Source organism: Mustela nigripes, chromosome 4 (genome assembly GCF_022355385.1).
Source record: "Mustela nigripes isolate SB6536 chromosome 4, MUSNIG.SB6536, whole genome shotgun sequence".
Lineage (NCBI taxonomy): Eukaryota > Metazoa > Chordata > Mammalia > Carnivora > Mustelidae > Mustela > Mustela nigripes.
The window spans coordinates 5,750,876-5,771,677 of record NC_081560.1 but is presented as its reverse complement, the minus strand read 5'-3'; the positions used below and the strand labels follow the sequence as shown (position 1 = coordinate 5,771,677).

Here is a 20,802-nt window from a genome sequence, read left to right as displayed (position 1 = left end):
GGCCATCGGCAGCATTCCCTTATTTCCAGACTAAGGCCAAAGGAAGGGAGCTGGTCATCTGGCCTGGCCAGCTGTCCACACTGTGGTACCATGTTCCCGGGACAGGCCTCTGCTCTCATCCCATGGGAGGATGAAGAAATCAGAGGGACCCTTGAGTCCCCAAAAGAGCAGAGACCAGACAGAGTAGCCCTCCTCCTGAGTATAGAGGCAGGTGAGAAGAGGCCTGTTCCATCAGGCTAAGGAGAGGCAAATGTCTCTTTCTCTCTCTCTCTTTCTCTCTCTCTCTTTCTCTCACACACACACACACACACACACTCAGAAGTCAAGCCGAATGCAAGTTTCTGACTTTCTGGAGGATGAGAAGAGGGTCTGAAGGCAGTCCCACTGAGCCACCCCACAGGCAAGGATAAGGATGTGCAAGAGAGGCTGTGACATGGGGCTGAGGTGTCTCTGAAGACATCCTTCTTGGGGCCACAGGTACCAGGCACCAAAAGGTAAAGGACAACAGAGAAGCTGACGGAAGCAGCCGTCCACCACCGCCCCCCACCGCACCATCTTCCCACCTCCATTACCCCCAGATCCAAGAGTGAGAGGGAAGTGCCCAACCTTAAAACCTAAAGCAACCAGAGTCCACCCACCCCACTTCAGCCCACAGAGCCATTTGCAAGGACGTTCCAGGCAAGAACTCTCCCCTCCCCCCAGCCTGTGACTGAGGCAAGGGAGAGGCTGTATTGACAGCAAGACAAGTAGGCTCCTCCCAGCTCCCAGAAACAGACAGTTTAGGGAGAAAAGTCTGCAGGGAAAACATCCTGCCCACCCCACTCTCTGCTCCTGCTCAGTGTGAGCGAGTCAAGCCAGAACATCCTGAAAGGAAATAAGAAATTGAGGCCTGTGCTTCTTAGTGGACCCCAAGGGACAGGTCAGGCAAGACACAGCCAAAATAGGGCCCAGGAGAGCAACTGACAATCACGAGGGACTGGGAAACAGTTCCAGTCAGATGGGCGCAGGAAAGACATCTTATGGTGGAATGGTTCCTCAGAACCCCCCAGGGAGGTAGAACAGAGTGCAGTCCCTTGCCACGCAAGGGGAAGCTCAGGCTGGCGGGCGGTGGGGGGGCTTACTTTTCTGTGCAACTGAGTCCTGAGAAGAGGGGTGTCTTCAGATATCAACTGGCGTTGGAGGAAAGTAAGATCAAAGTGGCAGCATATTGTGCCCCCAGAAGCGGGGACTCGGAGCTTGCCGAAAGGAAGGACGGGGGTGGGGTAGGGGGGTTAGCGGAGGGAGGGCTGCCCACCTCAGACCCCTCCCGGGGGCCAGAGCTCCCTCCAGTCACTGCCGTCTGCAGGCCCTGCCGCAATCCTGTCAACCCGCAGCCCATAGTCAAGGTCTCCTGGCAAACCTGCTACCCACTGTTGATGGGACTTCTTCCCCACCATGGTGATATCAGCAGCAGCAAGTAAGCGCTGGACGCTAGGACTCAGGAGACCTGACTTCTAATTCCGGTTCTCCTACTAGTCCCATCAACATATGTTTACCAGAGGCTTCCTGCTGCACTGGTCCCTGCGTGCCAAACCCCATGGTAGGTGGAGATAGAAGGGACAGGCCAGGCTCCCTCCTCCAGGGATTCCCAGTCTAACCAGGCTTGAGAAAGAAATGGTATAGTCTGTCTTAAGTGCTGTGGGGTTATTATAAGGAGGTGTCATTTACTTTCAACTGGAAGAGGCTGGAGGGCCTGCAAGAGGCGATTTCAGAGAAGTCCCTGAAGGCCGAGACGGGGCTTCATTAGGCTTCACTAGATGTGCTTCATTAGGGCAGAACCACGGCAAGTGGGAGGGGGACAACAATGGGCAAAGGCATCGAGACCAGAGAATGAAGATCAGGTCTGCGGACAAAACAGTTTGGTGTGGTACCACTGGAGTGATAGGCAGAGCCATGAGCAGAGGACTGAGGGGTATGGATTTTATAGTCTGTGCACAGGGACAGTGGTGGCAGCTCAGACGTTAACTGTCCACGAACACAGAAATCATATTTGTCTTTGCATAAATTCTAGCATAGAGTCAGTAGCTAATAAAGGTCTCTTGCACGAATGAAATGTGCATAATAGTTTGGAGAAACTGAGGCCAAAATGAGGTATTTCAATTACTTATTGCTGCATAAGAGCCATCCCAAACTCCAGTGACTTAAATCGATGACAGTATTTATTTTGCCAAAGTCCCTGTCATTTGGGCAGGTTCAGCCAGGACCATTTGTGTCTGTGCCATGCATATCAGGACTGAAAAGCTCATTCGCTCACATCTGGTGATTGATACCAACTGTCACCTAGGACTGGGGCCAGAACAGCTACAAGTCTTTTCTTGTGGCTGGCCTCACTTCCTCCTAGCATGGTGGCTGGGTTGCTAGGCAAGTGTCCCAAGAGAGGTCCAGGCAATAGCTGTACCACCTTTACTAACATAGCCTCAAAAGTCACATAAAATAACGTCTGCCATAATCATGGCCCATCAGATGCAAAGAGAGGGACAAAGACCGCCCCCCCCCCCCACTTCTCAATGACAAAAGACAGACAAGTCTGGCGGTATCTGCTGGCATGGCCATCTTGGAAAGTTCCAGTCTGCTACAGCGAGGTATGCAGTAGTCCAGAAGAGGGAAGTCAAAGACTTGAACCAGGTCAAAAAAAAAAAAAAAAAAAAAAAGACTTGAACCAGGTCAGAGGTGATGGAAAGGGGCCTGTTTGTTGTGTAACTTTAGGAGGATCACTAAATCTCACTTTCCTTACCTGTAAAATGAGGAGACCAAACAAGCTGATCTCTGAGATCCCTTCCAGCCCCAACAGTGAGTGATTCCCTTAATTCTACACAACCACATTCTGTGCCCACTCATTTCCCCTCAGTGCCCATCTCCACCTCCCTCTCCAACTCCTGCCTCTGCCGTCTGATCCAGGTGACCTTGAGGCCAACGATTACTCACAGACAGAACCCTGGTCCATCCTGCGTATTTATTGCAGATCAAAAATAAGGGGAGTGGGGGACCCATAAGTGTAGGTGAGAACACGCTCTGACCCATCAGTCTCCCACTGCAGCCTGCTGTGTGCTCATCACCATAGGGTCTCCTGAAAACAGACAGACATACGGTACAGACTCCACCTGCAAGGAGTTCATCATTTAACTCGAGAGAACTAATGAGCATGAATGTCATGAAAACAATCTGATGTGACACTGTGCTGCTGGTAATAGGTACAGGGGAGTTCAGAGGAGGGAGGGTTCTAAGTGGGTTAGGGCAGCCTGGAGGACTTCCTGGGAAGGTTGGGTCCTCCTGGACAGGCAGGGTTTTCTTGGACACAGAAGAAAGGAGTGAACATTTTCATTAAGTAAAAACCCAACAGGAGTCAGATGTAAAGTCCTCCCACCAATCTATTTACCCCCAAACAACAAAGAAGGGAGGTCAGTTTAAAGTTCTTCTGCCTGAGAACCTAACATCCATGTGTCCCTGAGTTAAGGATGCAGCTCAGCCTCCCCAGACACCAGCAGGGGCTTGGTTGAGGCTCCAGAACTTAGCAAGTTGTAGAAGTTCGAGAATTACGATATACGAAGCACTGATGGGGAGAAAGAACCTGATTATAAAGGGAGGACTAGGGAAGTTGTCTAGGGGCTGAATTTGCAGGTGTTCCTTTAAAATAATTATTTACTAAGCACCTACTATGAACCTAACATTGTTCTAGGATTTGGTTGTTGCTGTTGTTGTTTTTAACTAAGGCCCTCAGAGTTTGCAGAAACAGTGCACTGTTTGACATAGACTGAGGGGTTATTTCTGGGCGTTCTGAAGAACTAAAAAATATTAAGGAGCAAATTATACTTTGGTGCCACCCTGCCAGGGAAGCTGGCCTGGCAGGAGATCCCCAGCTGTCAGGTCCAGCAGGGCGGGAGTCCTGTCTCTGTCCAAGGTGCTGAAATCCTTCCATGCCAGGCTCGGCAGGAAACCAGGGAGGGCAGCTCAGGTGAGCGAGAGAGAGGCCCTTCTCCCGACGCGGTGAGTTATACAGCAACCCCAAGCCATGAAAATGCATCTGTAACTGGACAGCATATGGTGAAGGAAAAGCTGGATTTGCCAATTGGTGCTACGAAGCCTCAGGTCGCACTTCTATATGCCCAAAAAGTGCTTTCCTCCCTTACCCCCACACAAGTCACCAAGGGAAAGATATGAATCCTCCCCTGAACTTTACATTTGAAGTTCCTTGGCTTTTCCTTGGGGGTTTGTGTTGCTTTATGAAATATTAGAGCCAGAAGGGAACACTTTCATATTTTAGAAGAGAAAACAGATTCAGAGCAGTGCAGATCCTTCCTCAAGTTTGTGCCAGAGGCTGGAAACAGAGCTGCACAAGAAGCAGCTCTCCTGGTTCTTAGTTAAGTGATTTCCCACCCCACATACCAGGCCAGGTCAGGGATTGATATACCACATGTAATAAGAGCTGAAAGAAATCAGGAATTGGGGGTACCTGGGTGGTTCAGTGGGTTAAGCATCTGCCTTCAGCTCAGGTCACAATCTCAGGGTCCTAGATTAAGCCCCACCTCAGGCTCCCTGCTCAGAGCCTGCTTCCCCCTCTTGCTCTGCCTCTCCCCTATGCTTGTTCTCTCTCAAATAAATAAATAAAATCTTTAAAAAAAAAGAAATCAGATTTCAAGGTGTGTGTGAGAGAGAGAGAGAGAAAGAGAAGATATAAGACCCAAAGAATTCAAGATACAGAGGTGGCTATGTCAACTCTCCAGAGCTATTCTCCGTTCATTCTACTAAACTCATCAGGCAGAATCCAGAGCCTCCCCCAGCTTTGGGAGGAGGATGAGCATGGGAATGCTAATTTCACACTAGCTTCACATCCTGAAAGGTAGTTGTCCCACCCCATGAATCATCAACCAGCATGAAGGTTGGACCTGAAAAGAGACCTCAGGTCTAACAAGGTCTTCCACTTCATCATCTTCTCAGTCTACCCACAAATGATTATCTGTCACTCTTTATGTGTCCCATGCTGTGAGAGAGCCCTGAATAAATACAGGGCATACAATCCAGCCTCTGGACCTTGAAAAGTTTGTACTTAGTCAAGAAGAAAAAATGCGCACATGTGTATAGATAATCTGTTGCAGGGGCTAATTACAAGAGATGCCACATGGTCCCAGATCCCAAGTGGCAAGAAGTGGTGCAAACCATAAATGCTTTGACTTCGGAGTAGAAGAGACTGTTTTAAGGCTAGAAGGGGAAGGGAAAAAAGCTTTACAAAGCAGGGTTTGGGGAAAATTTGGCTGAGTGGTCAGGACACCTCATCTCTGTCCCGCTGGATAAGAGCAGTCCAGGGTGGGGCCTTCTTGTAGGAAGATAGAGCTGGTGAGGGTGTGAAGGTGATAGTGGAAGCCGATTATGCGCAGGAGCCCGAATGTCCAAGAAGAGGGGTATCGATTTTTCTTCCCTAAAAAAGAAAGAGCTTGGATGCTCCCTCTTCTGGATGCACGAGGCAAAACAGCATCTAAATCAGACCTCCAAGCACTGAGGTTGGCCATTTCTCACAGCAGCCCAGGCTGGCATTTAGGAAGCCAGAGAACAGAATGGGAACCCCAAGAAAGGCCCGCATCATCACCAACAGCAAATATACCAGGAACATCTGGTTTTCCAGAGTCAAGGGGCTTATAATCCAATTGGGAGGGCAGGAAGACAACACAGTGGCTAAAGTTCTACCGGGGTTTGGGATCAGGGTCTCTGTATTTCACAAATCAATCTATAGGATCTGTAGGCTTCTCCTCTCACCCTGGGTTAAAGAAAGGGCCTAGTCCCTCCCAAGGGAACCTGAGAGGCAGGCAGAAGGGGTTCTGCCCAACCAGTCCTCATGATGGTTGCTATGGAATTTCCAGGCTGGGCACACTTGATGCTCCAAGTCCCAGTTCCCAAGAGACCCAGCACCACAGCAACCACACCAGGAAACTGGGACAGACTGAAGGACTGGAGGAGAGAAGAGGGGAGGGAGGTAGGAGGGGGCAAGGGAAGAGGCCTGTCAGACTGATCCCTGACAACTGTGGCCTCCTATGAGGAGCCCCCAGAGCCTAAGTTGGGGGTCCCCATGATCATCATTTGGGAGACCTCAGCTTGATCCTAAAATCTCCCCATTTTCACTCTGGATCCCAGGAGCAAAGGGCAATTTCAAGTCCCCACGAATGTGAAAACATTCGTATCCATCCTGACGTGCTTAGTCCAAATTAGTTTTGAAGGGACAGGAACCAGAAGAGGAGTCAGGTCCAGGAGGGGCACAAGTACACATCTGTATTCACTCATACACACACACATACACACATACACACACATGCTCCTACTTACAAACACACACACACACACACACACACAGGCATGGGCACAACATCTGCTCAGGACTCTGGCTTAGCAGAAAGAGTCTAAACCTCCAGGAGAATCAAGGCCTTCAGATACCCAGGTCTCCCTCAGGAAGTCAGTGCCAACTCCCCAGGAGCACCAAAGGCTGACAGTCTCTGGTCACTCAGGGCAAGGTCTCAGGATTCTCAGAGGTCTCTCTGCCCACTGATTTTCCTACCAGTCTGAAAGCCAGGAGACAGCACAATATTCAGAAAAGAGTCAGTGTGCCCTCGGGAGCACACCTGGGGACCAGGGCGACAGGTGCAGGCTCCAGAGGGAGCCCCCTGCACTCCTTCCCACGACTCCCCAGCAGCCCCTGACAATCACCCCTCCAGCTGCGGGGAGCAGGGCTCCCTGTGCCTTCGATTAACCCTCCCTGGTGTGGTCTGTGCCAAAGCAGGGAGCTTTCCCAAGAGAAGATACCTGTTCTCCTGGAGTGGGCGGGTCAGAGCCATCATCAGGACCTTCAGGCTTATGCACATGAACCACTACAGGGCCCTAGGGGATTAATGTGGACCCCACCCCAGCTGGGCCCAGAGGCAAGTGCCACGGAGCCCTTGCTCATTCTGGGTATCATCCTCTAGGGATCCCTGAGCCAGGCCTTGGCTCCAACCTCTTCTCTTCAGCTCTCTGCTGCCCCCATGTGGCTTCCTCAAGAAGGGTCGCGCCTGCCTGGCGGCTCCCTAGTGCCAGCCCAGGAGCCCCTTTTAGACTGACAACATCTCCCACCGGCTGAGTCCTAAACACCCCAGGCCCTGCCCAAAGCCTTTCCCAAAATATCCAGCTCCCACCTTGCAATCGGGAAGATGAGCAAACCTCTGTGCTTCCAACCCGTCCTCTCAGCACAGCGTGAATTACATCAGACAGAGGCTCCTAAACCAAAGGAGGGCTGCTCCCCTCGCTCCATGGCTTCCCCCCCTTCCCTTGCCTCCTTTCCCCTCAGCTCCCCACCCAGGCCTTGCCAGCAGGCAGGAAGGAAGCTGCTCATAGTGGGGAGGGTGGGGCACTTCCAACTCACACTGAACAACTCCGGGTTGGGCTATAAAGAGTCAGGGCCTTCCGCTCCCGTCCCCCGCCACCCTCCACAGCCCCCACAGCCCCCGCACCCCCCTTCAAGGCCAGAGCCTTCCCTCCCCCAAGGTCAGGGCATCCCATGTGAAGCACTGCCCAGGCTCTGCTCTGGAGGGAAGACAGGAACAAGATTTGCTTCCTTCTAAAGGAGGAGACGTGGGCCTGGCTGCTTACCCACAGAAGAGTCTGTCGCCTGCACGGACCGGGGTAGATGGGGCTGGGGTCTGGACCCCAGAGAGACCCCATGGTCTCTCCCCATGGCAGAGAACACGGCCACTGCCGGAGACCGAGGGGCTGGGCTCCCAAACAGATTCACTCCAAGGAGACCTTCCGGCTTAAAATCCCTCAGTTCAAAACTGAAATTGCTTTTCTCTCAGTGGAACTTCAGGTCTGCGGGGCTTGAAAATTTTGTCTTTTCAGAAGTTAGTCTTCAAAGTGCGGTGGCTAAGAAGAGCCATGAGCCTCTGACTGCATCAGGCTGGATGCCCCAGTAGGGATGACTGACAAACAGCAAGGTAGAGAGAGACAAGACTGGGCAGGGCCCTGGGGAGGAAAGAGAAAGGCCCCATCTCCCCACCTGGAAGATTCAGGAAGGCCAGAGTCCCTCGATGGAAGTTAGGACACCCAGGCCAATGCTGGCCGAAGTCCCAGGAAAAGTAGGAGAAGAAAACCTTCCCAGACAAAGCCTTTCTCTGTCTCTCTTTTGACTCTCCCCTCTTCCTAATTCTCGCCTAGATCAACCCCAGTAGAACCACCAGTGCCACTGCATTGAACTGTCCCCGATCTCCTGTGGCCAGAAAATGCCCCATCTTAGATGTCTCACCCTTCACCAGACTGACCCTCTCCTTCTCTGCTCACCCAAACCTGTCCAGCCTCTCAGCCGACTCCTTTCTCAGGGGGCCCTCTCCACTGCCTCCAGAACACAGCTTCCCGTCCCGAGGGGCTGCATGTATTTACAGCTGAACAAGTTCATAGCGAGCCTACCAGGTGCTTCGTACTCGGGCCCAGCAGGATCCCAGATAAGAAGAACCTGGTCTGAGCCTCCCGGAGCACACACACTCATTTGGGAGATAAACCCAAGACACAGAGCAAGCTGCGCACGAGCCAGTCGTGGGAGGAACCCGAGCAGGAGATATTGCCAGGGGCCTGGTGGCCGGGAGACGGAGTGGCCTGGGGAGCGCAGAGAGGTTCTCCCCAAGGAAACCGGCTGGAGCTGTGTGCTGGTCAGATCCTCCAGGAAGCACACCAAGAAGAAGCTAGAAGCGTAAGAGAGGAACTGCAGATGGTGTCTGTGAAAGATAACGGGGAGGAGGGGGAAGTGTCCAGAACAGGAGGCAGGACCGACATCTCTGGAAGGAGAGAAGGAAGAAGAAAGAGGCTCAGACCACAGTGAGCGCCGAGAAGCTCTCTGCCAGGCTGCCAGGAGAACCAGCCACAGAGAAGTGCCCACCAGGCTGAAATGGCGAGCCCACGGACCTCCCACTGCTCAGAGACTAAAGCTTCCAGGGCAGCACGTGGCCTTAAACCCCAGGCACGTTCTGAAGGCAGGCAGTTCCTGTGGCAGGTTCTCTCTGGAAGGAAGACCTGGGAAGGTTGCCTATGAGGAAGAGGAAGAGAGAGTCTCTTCAGTCAGAGGGCAAAGAGTGAGGTCAAGGGACAGCACAGGCAAGGGCCTGAGAACCGTCTGGGGATCCTTGAGGAAGCCCCTTTGTCCAGAAGAGAAGGTGTGTGCAGCACACTTGGGGAGCTGTGGGCGGGGCCTGGGTGGTGCCGGGCCTTGGCCTGGGGTCAGCGGTTTCAGAGAGGGCCAGGGCAAGAGGGAAGCCCTGCTTTTGAGATGATTCTGGGGGCAGCATGAAGCACAGACAGGAGGGAAGGCCCCAAGGTCAGGAGACCACAGGGAGCGGCTTTGGGGTGAGTGCTCACCAGGACCCAGCATCTGAGGCTTGTTGTCACCTGTCCCTGAGGAGCGCAGCCACTGCCCCATTTCCTGGAGTGTAGGGAAAGGAGTCCTTCCCCGTCATGTGCATTTTAGATAGCGGCTGAATGGGAACCAGATACGGGGTCTGGTGAAAATGTCTGAGAGGTAGGGGCCTGGATCCACCCCTGCATTGCTGGGAAAGAGGGTGGTGAGACGGGGGCCCAAGGGGCAGGTCCAGACCGAGCACGGGCCTTGTGCTTCTGCCTCCCGCTCATCCCTTTGTGAGAGAGGAGAAGCCAATCTCTCCAGGTGTCCAGGAGCTCAGGCTTCTTCATGTTTCCAGGGTCCCCTCGCCCTCCTCCCTCCAAACTGGCAGACTCTACCTTCTTGGTGTGACCCCAGAGCTCGCAGCACAGCCTGTTCCTTCCGGCTGATCCGCCTGCCCGGCCCCCACCCAGGCCCACCCCAATCTTACCCTCCACTACTTTTCAAAGGAGTCCTGCCAACACAAATCTACGTGTTTGTTTGCTCGCCTGTCTGCCTCTCCCAGTCTCTGCCTATTCCAGTCTCTCAACTTCCGTTTCTTTCCCGTAGTTTCTCTGAGTCTCTTAGTCCCTGTGATCTCAAATCCATGAGGCTCAGACCCCTGCAGACCCCAATGCCCCAGCTCGTGGCCTTTCTCCAGCGCCCCCGCTCCGCCGATGGCTTAGAACTACAAACCCCAGTTTGCACAACTGCCAGGAACAGTGCTGGTGGGCACCATCTGCACTCTGGGAATTGTAGTTTCCCCAGCCCGGTGCTCTTGCTAGGGCTCCCAGATCTTCTCAGTGGGCAGTCCCTGCTCAGCGCTGACTGCTGGTCTATCTGCTGACCCACCACCCCCAGGGAAGCGTGCGTCACTGGATGACAGGGTGGGGGTGGAGGCCCTAGATGGCAGCTTCCTGCTCTTTTGTGTCCCCCACTTGAGTCATGGGGGGCGGGGGTTCCAGGAAATTGGGGCTGGGAGGGGAAGGGATACCCTAATGCCAGAGTCAAGGACAAAGGGTCACTGCATCCTTGCTGAACTGTGTCCCCCAAGAGCTCCATGGCACTCCAAGGCGGGGGTCCAGGAGCACTTAGATGTAGACAGGACAGGGAAGGAGAGCACCTGCAATGACTGCAGAGGTCCCTGTGGTCACTAAGAGTCTGGGAACCATCCCCTGCTGCTGAGCCAGAGCTCACCCCCCGCCCAACCGCTCAGAGCAAGGCCAGCAAGGGCAAGATGAAAGTCCTCCGCTCTGGCCAGATGACACAAGAGGACCTCTCTGACCCTCTGATTGTCCACCCTGCCAACTCCACCCCTACCCCCTATCCTCACCCGCACCCCCTCAAATACACCCCTGCTCCTGCACCCCAGCCCTAAGGCTCCAAGAACACCTGGCTTCCCACTTATCAGTCCTAGTCCTCTGAGCGGAACCCAGGCGTCCGGCCCCCCACCCTCTGGGTGGGCAGAGAGCCGAGGCTTTAGAGCCTCCCAGCCTGCCTTGTTCCTGTCCCATTGTGTGTGGGGCAGGGGCGGGGCAAGGGCCAGCAGCGGAGAACCCCCTCCCACTGCCCCCTCCCCTTCCTAAGGAAAAGGCCTGGGCTCTGCTGGGAGGGCCAGAGCTGAGGCAAGGCTGAGCATGGGCAACTTGAAGAGTGTGGGCCAGGAGCCCGGGCCCCCCTGTGGCCTGGGGCTGGGCCTGGGCCTGGGGCTGTGCGGCAAGCAGGGTCCGGCCTCCCCCACCTCCTCTGAGCCCAGCAGGGCACCCGCGCCCACGCCCGCGCCCCCACCCGCACCAGACCGCAGGTAAAGGACCTGGTGGTTAGAAGCAGAGGGCAGGAGGGAGGGTGTCCGGCCCCGGAGCCCCGGGCTGGAAAGGGCTGGAGCCGGTGGCCCAGCCAAGAGGGCTGGGTCACCCACTCAAGAGGGCTACCAGTACCGACAGAACAGGACAAGCAAGGAGGCTCAGTAAGAGACCAGCATCAGGGCCAGCAGGCAGCAAGTGAAAGCAGGAGGTAAAGGGAGTCGGTTGAACGGGGCTGAATGCCGCTCTGTGGCCAAGAGCTGTTTGACTTTCAACAAGTCGCTTAACCTCTCTGAGCCTTCGTGTATATACAGTAAGGACATGGCAGTGATACTCCATGGGACTGCTGTAAGCTGCTAGCTCACGGCGAGCCTTCAACAAATACTGACGATTATCTAACAGAAGAAAAGGGGCTGGGGAGGATAGTCACAGGAGGGTGAGAAGACCTGCCCCAGACGGGGAGAGCGCTGACCCCGAGACTCGGGCCCTTGGGTGGGAGGCCAAAAAGACAGGCAGGCCCCACCTCCTGGTGCCCATCAAGCCCCAAACTTACCTGGCATCCTCAGCCCTCAAAAGAGAGAAAGGGCAGCCGGAGGCCAGGTGGGGTGCCCAGCCGGGCGGGGAGGCAGGGGGCCGGAGGCAGCTCCGCGGGGAAGGCTTTGCACAGGCGCCCCCGAGGCCCGAGGCCCTCCCTTCCTCCCCACAGCAGGCCTCAGCCTCTGGGAGGAAGTGATAAGGTCCTGAGGCTTCCCTTCACACGACGCTTACCGCTTCGTCCGGAGCAGTGCGCGTCGGGAGGGAAATCTGGGCTGAGGAATCCCTGCGGGGGCTTCCCTCAGTGCGGCCACGGGCTCCGTCCCCCTCATGGCAGGGCTCGTCACAACTCCGGGGCTGGGACACCCTGTGTCCAGCAGAGGAGAGGTGAGCCCTGAACAGGGATGAGGACCCCTCCTTAGGTCCGGAGCTCAGGAGCTCACCGCTGCTGCCCTGGGCAGCTCAGGCTCTGGCGACACAAGGGACAGGCAGGCCCAGGTTTTGAAGGACCAGTTCTGCCCAGGGGGCCTCTGGCAAGCTTCCTACCTTTTCTGACCTCGGGCCCCTCGTCTGTAAATGAGGGCACCAATATTGTCTACCCCCAACGTGGCGGTGAGGGCTGACGGAGGACGCGTAAGGAAGCGGGAGGCAGGAGGCAGGCGAGCAATAAGTCCCTAGGGTGACTGATGTGGCCAGAGGAGCCTCTGGGGGCGCATCCAGAAGGAAACACACTCCTCTCCCGTGACCCCTCCCCTGGTCCCAGCAGCCCCCCACTCACCCGGCCCCCGGACGGGCCCAAGTTCCCTCGAGTGAAGAACTGGGAGGTGGGGAGCATCACCTACGATACCCTGAGTGCCCAGTCACAGCAGGTAAGCCTGGGAGCCCCCCCAAATGCCATTTCAGGGTCGGCTAAGGCCAGTCCCCCGCCTGAATTCAAAGAGACCCTGGGAAGAGCCAGAAGAACTAAGGGACACACAGGGGACCCTGATGACTCCTAGCCTCCAGCCCTTGTCCCAAGTCCTGCCGCAGCCCAGCCCTACCTCACCCCAATCTCCAGTCCCAGCCCCAAACCCGCACCTGCCCAGACCCACCTCCCCTCTGAGCCCCTACCCTGCCTCTGCACCCTGACCTGCACCCGACCTCGCTCCGTGCTCCCTGCTCTCTCTGCCTCTGCCCTCCACCCTACCCCAGGATGGGCCCTGCACCCCCCGACGCTGCCTGGGCTCGCTGGTGTTCCCGCGGAAACTGCAGAGTCGGCCATCTCAGGACCCCCAACCCACGGAGCAGCTGCTGAGTCAGGCCAGGGACTTTATCAACCAGTACTACAGCTCCATCAAGAGGTGAGGCCACGCCTGGACGCCCTCAGAACACCCTTGTCCACTGACCTGGGGCCCTGTGCCTAGCTCTCGAGAGGAAGTTCACCTTCCCCAGGACCCACTGCCTTCCCCCACCCCGACACCAGCACCCACCAGCTCCCCACCAGCAGCCACACAGAGCTTGGCGAAGCTCTCCCCTCCATGTGACCTTCTTCTGCTCCCCTCTTGGCAACAGGAGCGGCTCCCAGGCCCATGAGCAGAGGCTTCAGGAGGTGGAAGCCGAGGTGGCAGCCACGGGCACCTACCAGCTCCGGGAGAGTGAGCTGGTGTTCGGGGCCAAGCAGGCCTGGCGCAACGCACCCCGCTGCGTGGGCCGGATCCAGTGGGGGAAGCTGCAGGTGGGGCTGGCCAGCAAGCACCTAGGATAGGGACTGGGGAAGAGAAAAAAGGAAAGGAGCAGTAAGGGCAACTCCTGAGGCTTCCCTGGGGAGTCCCAAGCAGTGGGGAGATCCACGCCCATTCTACTAGAGACCAGTACCTCTCAGGCGCCCTCAGTCCACCTGCTAATGCCTGGTTGTTAAGCCCCATAGCCATGCTGTGGCTGGCTGTGGAGAGAAACAGCCAAACACACTGAGGCAGTGAGGAAGGCTGGGCAGTAATCCGGGGGTGGGTATTGTCTGAGCAACAGAAACATTCTTCTGGAAGGGCCCCTCGCTGCTTCTTCCCTGTGGGTCTCACTTGTCCAGCCCAGTCCTCCAGCACCTTGGCCTCCTGCCCTCCGTCGCATTCCCACCACTGCACCGGCCTAAGAACCAGGAGAAGCAAGCTGACCACAGGGGAACTCACTCCATGCCCTTGGCCTCCTTAGCAGTAACTGGCCATCAAAGAATTTGGAATAAAGCCACATGCTCGGGAAATCCCAAAGGAGTCTCCCATAAGAGAACGACCCTGTCTGACCCTTGCATCCCCTTGAAGTTGTTCAAAGCTCTAGCTCAACCTTGAACCCATCAGAGCTTCCATACTGGATCCCACTCACGGCTACATCCCTCCCTTGGCACCAGGCCAGCCACTGCCAACCCCTTGCTTCTGTCACTAACACAAGTAGGTAAGGGACTCCCGGCTTCCTGCTGTCAGCCCCACTCAGCCAGTCAAGGGGGCTTCTCCCAACATCAGAACATCAGGATGGACAGAGTCCCCGGACAGCCCCCTCACGCGGCCGAGCACTGTGCCATCAGCAGCATGCTCGAGGAGAGTCTGCTGACTGGCTGGGGTCACCTCCTCTGCTTGAGCTCGTGGTTAATGGGGGACTCACCACCCACACCCCCAGATGGCCTCCCTGTCACTTGGTGCCCTTCCCCAACCATCAGTTTGGCAGAGACTAGGTCTCTCTTCCGTATCGGGTACTGAGGCAGCTTCTGCAGGAGTGGGGAGAGGTCCCAGCCAGGAGAGAAGGAGCAGACCAAGCTACATTGGGTGTGTGGGGTGCAGGGCAGGAAAGAGTGGGTCATGATAGGTGCAGATGGTCAGGGAGGCAGGCTTCCCGGAGGAGAAAGAACCATGACAAGTGGCGCCGGCAGCCTTTGGAGGCTGCAGACTAGTTAGCTCCTCCCTCCCCTGCCTCCTTACCTACTCCTAGAGCTGAGACTCAGGAGCCCCGTCCTTCTCCCCTCCCCGTCTCCCCCGCCCGGCTGGCTCAGGTGTTTGATGCCCGGGACTGCAGCTCAGCCCAGGAGATGTTCACCTACATCTGCAACCACATCAAGTATGCCACCAACCGGGGCAACCTCCGGTGAGTGCGCCCTACACTGGGCCAGATGCCACCCCTCCCTTGGCGGCCGTGAAGGTAGGGCTCTGACAGCTGTCATTCCCGTGTGTCAGCTCAGCCATCACAGTGTTCCCCCAGCGCGCCCCAGGCCGGGGAGACTTCCGAATCTGGAACAGCCAGCTGGTACGCTATGCGGGCTACAGGCAGCAGGATGGCTCAGTGCGGGGGGACCCAGCCAACGTGGAGATCACCGAGGTGGGCACAGAGACGCGGAGCAGGGGGAGGCCGGCCAATGAGGGCTCTGGCAGAGGCGCAGGGCTCCAGCCAGAGAGCAGCCAGTGGAGCAGGGAGGGGGTACCCAGAGATGAAGGAGGGAGATGCCAGTGAAGGGGGTCCCGGAGGAGGGCAGGAGGTGGGGCTCTCAGACCCACCTCTGGCCCTGCTCCCTGCAGCTCTGCATCCAGCATGGCTGGACCCCAGGAAACGGCCGCTTTGACGTGCTGCCACTCCTGCTCCAGGCCCCGGATGAGCCCCCAGAGCTCTTTGCTCTGCCCCCCGAGCTGGTCCTCGAGGTGCCCCTGGAGCACCCCACGTGAGCATGAGGGAGACTGGGTGAGATGGAGGACGGGCGGCCTGGGTGTGGCCAGGCCGGCCAGGCCCCGCAGGCAGCCTGATCCCCCCCGAAACCCCTCAGGCTGGAGTGGTTTGCAGCCCTGGGCCTGCGCTGGTACGCCCTCCCGGCGGTGAGTAACATGCTGCTGGAGATCGGGGGCCTGGAGTTCCCCGCGGCCCCTTTCAGCGGCTGGTACATGAGCACGGAGATCGGCGCGCGGAACCTGTGTGACCCTCACCGATATAACATCCTGGAGGTGAGGACGCGCAGGCCGGGAAGGGGAGGCGTCCCGCTCTGGGCTGGGACCAAATAGGTCCCCACACTGTCAGCCACTGGGAGAACCTGAGCGGGGTCCAGGCTGCCTCCCACACTAGAATTTTGGAGCGCCCCAGAACCGCAAATCGGGGGCAAAGGGGTGTACGTGCATTGGTACAAACAGACTGTTATTTTTCTGGGATCTATAACTCTAGAGCTTTCCTCAGATTCTCAAGGCAGATCTTACAAAACAATGTCATTTTAGAGACAAGAAGTTAAGATCCAGGGCCGAGAAGTAACGGGCCCAGAGTCCATCTCTGCTCAGGGGTGCCTGGCAGGCAAGAGCCTGAGCTGGCTCCAAACTAAGCAGTCAGGCCTCTCTCGATGGCCCCCTACCCACCCGCACTCCTTCTACTCATGAGTTCCAGACACTCCGTCCACTCCCCCCAACCCTGTCCCTACCAATGCCAAGTGCCCCCGCCTCCAGGATGTGGCAGTCTGCATGGACTTGGACACCAGGACAACCTCATCCCTGTGGAAAGACAAGGCAGCAGTGGAAATCAATTTGGCCGTGCTGCACAGTTACCAGGTATACAGGCCCAGACTGGCCAGGACGGGAGGGGCTGCTGCAGGGAGAGAGGGAGGCACTTAGAGACCGGGGTTGGGGGTGGGGAGGCAGGAGCTGGAGGTAGCTGGAAGGAGTACCATGGTCCAGGGGGCACCCCCGGGCCCACACTTCCAGGGACACGGTGCCTAGACTTCCAGGTGCCAAAGTATGGGGGTAGTGTGTGCTCGGAGCCCTGTTGTGTGGGGCATGCTTGTAATGCAGGCCCTGGGGCAGGGTGGGTATTGTGATGTGTGGGACCCCTGGATTCTGGAAACCCCAGCGGCAGGACTGAAGGCCCGTTGAGCATTGTCATTTGAACAAACTCACACCGGCTGAGAACCAGGCCAGAGTTTAGGATGTTCTGGTCCAGGGGCCGGACAGACAGTCATGGGATACCAGAGCAGCCGCTGAGTTTTAGGCATGTCACGTGGGCTGCAGCCAGGGATGACGGCATGGTGGGGGGACACAGCCTGTGTCAGATGTGGGGGGACCTAGGGTGCCGTCTAAGCCCCTGCCTCCCCAATCCCAGCTGGCCAAAGTGACCATTGTGGACCACCACGCTGCCACCGCCTCCTTCATGAAGCACCTGGAGAACGAGCAGAAGGCTAGGGGGGGCTGCCCTGCCGATTGGGCCTGGATCGTGCCCCCCATCTCTGGCAGCCTCACCCCTGTCTTCCATCAGGAGATGGTCAACTACGTCCTGTCCCCTGCCTTCCGCTATCAGGTGCCCACCCCGCTGGCTCTCGCCCACTGTGGCCAGCTCTAACGAAGTAGCCCCCAGGGGCCTCCAAATGTTTTACTTATCTCTTCCTCCACTCCCCCCGTCGCTCCCCTGCAGCCAGACCCATGGAAGGGGAGTGGATCCAAGGGTACCGGCATCACCAGGAAGAAGACCTTTAAGGAAGTGGCCAAGTAGGTGCCCTAGGAGCGCCACCCCTCCCCCACACCCAGGGGACCAGCTGTAGCAGTGGGAAGGCCCCCACCCCGCACACAGCCACTACTCAGGGCCCCAAGACCTTGCTTGGCCATGCACCTGAGGCAGCCCTGGCTCAGTGTGCCTGGGACCACCCTGACCCTGCCCTCGCCCGCAGTGCAGTGAAGATCTCAGCCTCACTCATGGGCACTGTGATGGCAAAGCGAGTGAAGGCGACCATCCTGTATGGCTCCGAGACCGGCCGGGCCCAGAGCTACGCACAGCAGCTGGGGAGACTCTTCCGGAAGGCTTTCGACCCCCGGGTAGGGCTAAGCCCAGAGGAGTGGGGATCAGGGAAGGGGGAAGGGGCCCATCCATATCTTCAGATATGCCCTGGAGGACAGAAGAGGGTCACAAGTCAGAGCCCAGGGGGAAGCCCAGGATCCAGATGGATTCAGGCATTGAGTCCAGGCCTGGGTGAGGGTCTGAACTGTGCCCTGCCAGGACAGCAGATGCCAAGTCCCTGGGACATCGGTCTTCCCCTCATCCACAGGTCTTGTGCATGGATGAGTATGATGTGGTGTCCCTTGAGCATGAGACGCTGGTGTTGGTGGTGACCAGTACGTTTGGGAATGGTGACCCCCCAGAGAATGGAGAGGTAAGGCCTAGCAGGAAAGAGGCCACTGAAAATGAGGGGAGATTCAAAATGGGGTGGCTGGGCAGGAACCCCACTTCCACCATGGAGAGTGGAGATGCCTTGAGAGTCCCCCAGAGTGTGAGTATAGACATTCCACTGGGACCCGAGAGCCTGCACGAGCCCGACTCCAGCCCCACCCCCATACACACCTGCTTCAGTGTGTCCCCGGGTCATTTCCATTATTCATGCAAGTATTTAATATGTGGAAGGCACTTGGCTGGCCAGCCAGGTCAGACTGCTCTCGAGCACTGACGAGTTAGAAAAACAGCGATACCCCAGTTACTACTCAATTTCAGCTTTCCCTTTTCCTCTTTCCTCAACGAAAGAACAGAGCACTGCTCAGACGTCAGCAGATTAGGCAACTTCACTTTCTGCACAAATCTTTAAAGAAACAAACTAGAGTGCCACCACGAACACTAGTATCAGCCATTATCTTCCCAGCTTCTCTGCCCCGGGCCACCGCGGTGACAATCACTGTTCGTGCCCTTGGCTGTTGCAGCTTCCGGGTGATAAACGTCCCTGGAGCACTAGGTACTGGTCTCCAGCAGCCCAAAGCAGAGGCCTGAGGCAAGCCTCCCCCCTCCACCACGGTTTGGCCCCTTTCAGCTCTCGTTCTCATCTGCCTTTTAAAGAATAATTAGAATCTGTTACTTTGTTAGTATAAAAGTGGTATTTACACTCCCGTGACCCACCACCCTAGGAAGACAGAGAACACGTCCACTCCCCAGGCTCCTTGTCAGTGCCTTTGGACGTCCCCTTGTCAGTGCCCCCAGCCAGCCCCTTCCCAGTCCATGCCTTCCGCCAGCCAGGTCAGTTTCTCCCGCTCTGGGATGTCACAGAAAGGGGAGCACACAGAGAGACTCGACCCGCGCCTGAGACTCATCTCACGGTGAGCAATTCGGTGCCTTGCTCCTTTTTACTGCCGAGTGGCAAGCCGTGTTCACTGTGTGAACACGCCGTGTGTTTCTCCGTTCTCCTGCTGACGGACGCTTGGGCCGTTTCCAGGGTTGGGCTATTATGAATAAAGCTGTTATGAACATTCTTAGGCAAGGCTTTTGTGGGCTTATGTTTTCATTTCTCTTGAATAAATACCTAGGAGTGGAATTGCTCGGTCATCGGGTAGATGTATCTTTAACTTCAAAAAAGACAAAAACAAAAAAACAAAAAACTGCCAGACAGCCACAGGGATTGAACTGCACCTCTAAGTTCTGTGCATTTCAGTGTCTGTAAATTTCACCTCATTTTTTTTTTTTTTTAATGGAGCAAACCTAGGAATGCGGCCCACAGAAAATGGGGTATATTCACCAAAGTCACTAACAAGAATGTTTACAGCAGCGTGGTTCATAACAGCCCCAGACTGGAAACAATTCCAATGACTGTCCACAGCAGACCCGACAAACACATTGTGGTCTATTCAAATTCTGTGCAGCAGTGAGGGTGAATGGATCACAACCACAGGACAGAGATGAATCTGAAAACAGAAGGGAGAGGGAAAGAAGCCAAGCACAACAGAATTGGACTGTGGGGTTCGCTCTGTATTAAGTTCAGAAATGGGCAAAAGGAATCCATGGTGTTTTAATTGGGAGAGGGTGATCCCCAGGGTGGGACGGGGAACTGGGAGGGGTCTGAAGCTGAATTCTAGGATTCTAGCAACATTTCCTGAGAGGATGCTGATGACACAGGCAGGTTCCATTTGTGAAAAATCTAGAAAGCTGTACATTTATGATATGTGTGTTTTTCTGAACGTATTACACTTCAACAAAAGGTTCAAAAAAAATAAATTAAGAAAAAATAAAATAAAGGTAGTACACACTAATCATGGTGACCTTAAAGCCCCACCACCCAAATGCACCTGCAGCCGTCACTGGGGTGTGCCGGGCTTGCCCCATGTGGGGTTTTGCTGTGCAAAGCTGTTCCGCGTAGCTCTTAGCTATCTTCGCGGCAGCACAGGACATGGCTCAGCCCCCTGGAAGAGGCTGGTGCCACCGACTAGCAACGGAGGCAGTGCAGGGAGACAGAGGGCTGTCTTCCACCTGTCGAGCTGGCTGAAACATTAAGGACTGGCCACATGTAGTGTTGGCAGGAGGGAGCAAAGAGCACTCCTCTTGCTGTGGGCAGTCTGACCACTCGCCTCATCCTGCCTTTAATTCTGAATCAGAAACACCCCTTGCGAGGACTACCCTCCCGAAACACACAAAAGAGGAGGCGGGCACGTATATATACAAGGGTTTGAGCAGTGATCACACACCGCCCAGATATCCTGAGTCAGACGGAAGTCTCCCACACGTGCTCCCTGCAAATGTGGGGACACCTGGCAGCCATTCAAAAGCAGGTCAGTCTTGGTGTGTTGACCTGGAAGGAGGTCCATGATTGGTTACTGAGGAAAGAGCAGGTAAGTATGGTGTGGCCCCATTTCTACTTTTTTGGAAAAACTATAAATGCAGATCGATATGGAAGTATAACCAGACATATCTGGGAAGTTAAACACCTGTCCACAGGGCACATGCCTTGGGGATGAGGACTGGAGGTAAGGTAAGGGTCGATTTTTCTCTTTTATTCCTTTAGGGTGCTATCATGTTTTCAAAAAGCCAATACCGGTTTTAAATTTTTCAAAACAAAATAAAATCAGAATTTACAAGCAATAAGGATCAGCCGACTGCCGTTTTAAAGTTCTGTGTGGTTTGAAATTTAAAAAAAAATACTGGGCGCCTGGGTGGCTCAGTGGGTTAAGCCGCTGCCTTCGGCTCAGGTCATGATCTCAGCGTCCTGGGATCGAGTCCCGCATCGGGCTCTCTGCTCAGCAGGGAGCCTGCTTCCTCCTCTCTCTCTGCCTGCCTCTCTGCCTACTTGTGATCTCTGTCAAATAAATAAAATCTTTAAAA

General features: G+C 55.8%; 1 protein-coding gene across 2 annotated transcripts in view; it reads left to right on the top strand.

Moving 5' to 3' along the window:
* The first annotated feature begins 11,036 nt into the window (after positions 1-11,036).
* Positions 11,037-20,802, top strand: part of NOS3 (nitric oxide synthase 3) — a 17,942-nt gene continuing 8,176 nt past the window's right edge. The window contains exons 1-13 of one of the 2 annotated variants that reach the window (XM_059396117.1): positions 11,037-11,222; positions 12,521-12,623; positions 12,946-13,094; positions 13,306-13,468; positions 14,768-14,859; positions 14,949-15,090; positions 15,288-15,427; positions 15,530-15,704; positions 16,191-16,292; positions 16,840-17,034; positions 17,149-17,222; positions 17,402-17,546; positions 17,777-17,881. In XM_059396117.1, the coding sequence (XP_059252100.1) occupies positions 11,056-11,222; positions 12,521-12,623; positions 12,946-13,094; positions 13,306-13,468; positions 14,768-14,859; positions 14,949-15,090; positions 15,288-15,427; positions 15,530-15,704; positions 16,191-16,292; positions 16,840-17,034; positions 17,149-17,222; positions 17,402-17,546; positions 17,777-17,881 (1,752 nt within the window). In that variant the 5' untranslated portion in view covers positions 11,037-11,055. Of the gene's footprint in view, positions 11,223-12,517; positions 12,624-12,945; positions 13,095-13,305; positions 13,469-14,767; positions 14,860-14,948; positions 15,091-15,287; positions 15,428-15,529; positions 15,705-16,190; positions 16,293-16,839; positions 17,035-17,148; positions 17,223-17,401; positions 17,547-17,776; positions 17,882-20,802 lie in introns of both variants that reach the window. The other variant, XM_059396116.1, reaches the window with a different exon arrangement.